The sequence below is a fragment of the Gossypium hirsutum genome, chromosome A07 (assembly GCF_007990345.1).
Source record: "Gossypium hirsutum isolate 1008001.06 chromosome A07, Gossypium_hirsutum_v2.1, whole genome shotgun sequence".
Classification (NCBI taxonomy): Eukaryota; Viridiplantae; Streptophyta; class Magnoliopsida; order Malvales; family Malvaceae; genus Gossypium; species Gossypium hirsutum.
The window spans coordinates 22,530,187-22,534,276 of NC_053430.1; the positions used below are offsets into that span (position 1 = coordinate 22,530,187).

Sequence of the window (4,090 nt, forward strand, 5' to 3'; positions counted from 1 at the left end):
TTTTATACCTAGTTAAATCCTTATTGTTTTAACTTGTATTCTAACTTCATAACCTTTCTACCTTATGCCCTAACCTTTAATTTGAAAATAAAGGCAATTTTCCAATTGAAAATAAAGGCTTACTTTTTTTTTTATCAAATAAACTCTTATCATTGTTTTATACTTAAGTATTAAAGTTTAAAATTTAGAATTTAGAGTTAGGGTTTGAATATAAAACAAATAATAAGAGTTTATTATTAAATCAAAATTAAAACTTAAAATATACATTTAAATTACAATTAAAATTTCACAAATATAAATACATTAAATTAAAATTAAAAATATAATTACAAATTAAATTAAAATTCACCAATTTCTCGAGCCTTACAAAGGCTAGCTGGGCCGATAAGTTCCCAGTTACGCAAGGACTAAGGAGTAAAGGTACATATAGAGGTCAATCGACGGGGGATCTGTTTGTTGGGAATGGCGACGACAGCAAGAGGAGTGGGAGACTCAAACCCAGACGACGACGACGAACTCAACTCTTTACTTTCCCAGCAACACCACGAACTCATGGCTGCCCATTCCCTCGAGTCCGACCTCGACTTTGCCTTCCATCTCCAACTCCAAGAAGCCCTCTCCGCTTCCCTTTCTCTCCACACTTCCCAACCCCCACCACCCCCACCACCGCCGCCACAACCCCCCGTCCAAAACGACACCGTCTTCTCCTTAACGTCTCAAATGCTCTCCAAACTCCAACAAGAATCACTTGATCACAAGCGCTGCCTCCTCGAAACCCAGAAACTCAAGGACGACCTCAAGCGTCGGGTCCACGACGAGAAATTCGCCCGCCGGATTGCCGACATGCCCGAAGAACTTTGGGAGGATTGGGGCGATTGCTTCGAACGTCCCTTCGGTGAAGGGTGTTCTAAAGAACTTTGTTGGGGTGAAACTGACAGCGAAATCGACTCCATTGATGGTGTTTCTGACAATGAATATGATTTTCGTATTTATTTCAAGGGATTGATTAGTGAAGAAAAGGTCAAAGACAAGGCATCCAACTACGCGGGGATTGGAGTTGCGATTTGTGATTTTAGGGATAATTTGATTTTGGAAATTACAAAGCCTTTAGTTGGTGTTGGGTTGAGCAAACAAGCGGCTGAGCTTAAGGCGTTGATCGAAGGGCTTAACGCTGCTTTGTCTTTGGAGCTTAATAGGATTGAATTCTGCTGTGATTATTACCCCATTTATCAATACGTAAGTTCCTATACATCCTTTTATTTTCCCATTTTGTTACAATTCATGTGAATTTCTCTGTTTATTTATGTTCATTTTCTTATTAATCTTAATACTTTCTCTTTTGCTTCGGGAACTAAACTTAAAAGATGGTTTTCAATTCAAATGTATAATCATCTTGTCGAGTTCAATTGCCACCCGTCGTCGGTTCGATCGTTGGACAATCCTACCCCCTATCCCTTATCATAATATGTATATCATCATGAATCTTAACTAATTTATAAATGATATATGCATTTCATTCTCATTGTTTTTATAGCATATAAAATCCGTATACATTCTCTAGAATTCATGTCTCCAAACATAACACACAAGAAAATTTGAAGAATTGATTGTCTGACCGAAGTATATAGTACATAGTTTTTTGAAAGGATGGAATTTGTCAATTTTCATCTTTTATATGGAATAAAAATTAAGAGTTAGTATTGCATTTTAGCCATTGGTTCATTTCTAATGGAAAAAATTAAGGGTAAAATTGAGAAGTAATAAAGAATTAGAGTAGGAGGAAGTAGATATGCTAGTGTAAATAATGGAATCGACTTGACTCTAGTGAATGAATTGAACTAATGAATCAGTTATGGCTTAAAAAGTTGTATATAAGTCTGTTTTTATTTCCTTACAAAAAAATGTTATGTGTTATTGTCGATGAGTACTATATATCCTTTCAGGGTCACTGAGAGTTTGGTGGGGTTATCTTGTTAGGAAAATAAGTACTAGGATTTTAAATTTAGAGTAAAATGTGGCAAATTAAATAAAAGTGAGTTATGGTGATACAGAAGGAAAGCAACTAAATGAAGGAGATAATTAGGGTCCCATTGAAATGCTCAAGACAAACCCCAATTCGTTTTTATTTGATAACTACTCTGTTGTATGGTGCCAAAGCGTTGGTAAAATGCACTTAAGCCATGTGTACAACAGGTGATACTCACTATCAGCAGCATCTCATTGACAGGTTGTTGTTTGGACTGAGATCAGGTTATTCTGTGCTTAACCATGGGCCATTTAAGTTTTCTGGTTGTTAAAATATTACCTTTGATTAAGTAATGCTGGATATACATGTCACAAGATTGAAAGAACATCATTGATCATACTAGGGTTTAACTGTATTTGTGCTTTGTGATTATATAAAACTATCTATTGAAAGCCTCTTTATCTTCAAAATAAAGAGCCAAAGGGAATGTTGTTTGTGATGTATTTGGCAATACAGATTACTAGGAGATGGCCACCAAAGCAGAGGAAGATTTCAATGTTAGTGAATCAAGTATTACTTCTTCAAAGAAAGTTTACTGATTGCCGCCCCATACTCATGGCACGTAATGATATTAAATATGCCTTTAAGCTTGCAAGGGAAGCAATAGTATCTCAGGTCACTCAGCCTGTAGAGCAAAATGAAAGCAAGAGTGTGAAAGAGACTTGTGTTATCTGCTTAGAAGATACTGATTCTGGGAGCATGTTTTCAGTTGATGGATGCATGCATCGATACTGCTTTTCTTGTATGAAACAGCATGTGGAGGTGAAGTTGCTACATGGAATGGTGCCCAAATGTCCTCATGAGGGTTGCAAGTCCGAGCTTATTGTTGACAGCTGTAGAAAATTTTTGACCCCTAAAATGATTGAGACATTGAAACAAAGAATGAAGGAGGCGTCAATTCCTGTCACAGAGAGAGTTTATTGCCCATATCCTAGGTGCTCGACCTTAATGTCAAGAAGTGAGGCTTTAGAATATTCTAAGGATGCACTTGTCGGAGCTGAAAGATCTGGTGCCAGGAAATGCCTGAAGTGCCATGCCCTTTTCTGTATCAACTGCAAGGTTCCTTGGCACAGTGACACGACATGTCAAGATTACAAAAGAAAGAATCCCCTTCCTCCAGTAGAAGATCTTAAGCTGAAGTCACTTGCAAGAATGAATTTGTGGCGCCAGTGTGTGAAGTGCAACCACATTATAGAACTTTCTGAGGGTTGCTACCACATGACTTGCAGGTATTTCATTTTAGTTATGGTTTTTAGTTTTCTTTTTTGTTGTTGCTTTTAAAATATTTTGTCCCACAAGTTAAGTTCGTTCAAAAACCAAGATGAAGGGAAGGGAAGGAGACAGGGAGTGGTGGGTTTGAGAAGGTGCTCGCAGGGATGCTGCTTGAAAACAAGGGCTGTGTGCTTGAATTGGAAGATCATATCATGAGTCTCATATGAGTTCTCAACATTTGGCACCATTCCCTTGAATACTTGTGTCTTGACAGTGTCGGGACTATTATTTCCCCTGGCATGTCTTGATATATTTCTGTGTCAATGGCATGTATGTGTCATATACGAGGGTGTTTCCCATGTCTGTGCTTCGTAGATGTCATATGTCAGGTAGTGCTTAAGCTGACAGCTACCAGTAAACCATATTCACTAGATATATTGTTATGCAAACAAAAGCTGCATCTCATGGTTGGTTGTTTTTGCAGATGCGGATATGAGTTTTGCTATAATTGTGGGGCTGAGTGGAAGAACAAAAAGGCAACTTGTTCTTGCCCGCTTTGGGAGGAGGATTTGATTTGGAATGAAAACAGAGACACAGATGAAGAGGAGGTGGATGAAGACTCTGACTACGATGATGATTGGTTTGTCTTCTGAGGACTCTAACCCAATTATCCCATCTCTGTGGCCAATTCCAAAACTTGGTGACCATTTTCATATGTTTATATAAGTGTTTTTGCATATACATTGTTTTTATCCGGGCTTCTGATCCGTTTGGAAGAATAGTGAAATGCATCAGTTTTCCTTTAAAAGAAACCGTCCTATAATAAATTTAATCCTAGTGGTGGTTGCATTA

At 37.8% G+C, this 4,090-nt stretch overlaps 1 protein-coding gene across 1 annotated transcript; it reads left to right on the forward strand.

Annotated features, from left to right (window-relative positions):
* The first annotated feature begins 363 nt into the window (after positions 1-363).
* Positions 364-4,090, forward strand: LOC107953205 (uncharacterized). Its single transcript, XM_016888442.2, has 3 exons — positions 364-1,236; positions 2,483-3,255; positions 3,723-4,090. Exons 1-3 carry the CDS (start codon positions 463-465, stop codon positions 3,889-3,891), a joined length of 1,716 nt encoding a protein of 571 aa, XP_016743931.1. The 5' UTR covers positions 364-462; the 3' UTR covers positions 3,892-4,090.

Excerpts from the sequence above, each read along its gene's own strand:
- LOC107953205 (XM_016888442.2), top strand. The coding sequence starts at position 463 with ATGGCGACGACAGCAAGAGGAGTGGGAGACTCAAACCCAGACGACGAC. Across the intron at positions 1,237-2,482 it reads ATTACCCCATTTATCAATAC|ATTACTAGGAGATGGCCACC; the intron begins GTAAGTTCCTAT and ends TTGGCAATACAG. Across the intron at positions 3,256-3,722 it reads TGCTACCACATGACTTGCAG|ATGCGGATATGAGTTTTGCT; the intron begins GTATTTCATTTT and ends TTGTTTTTGCAG.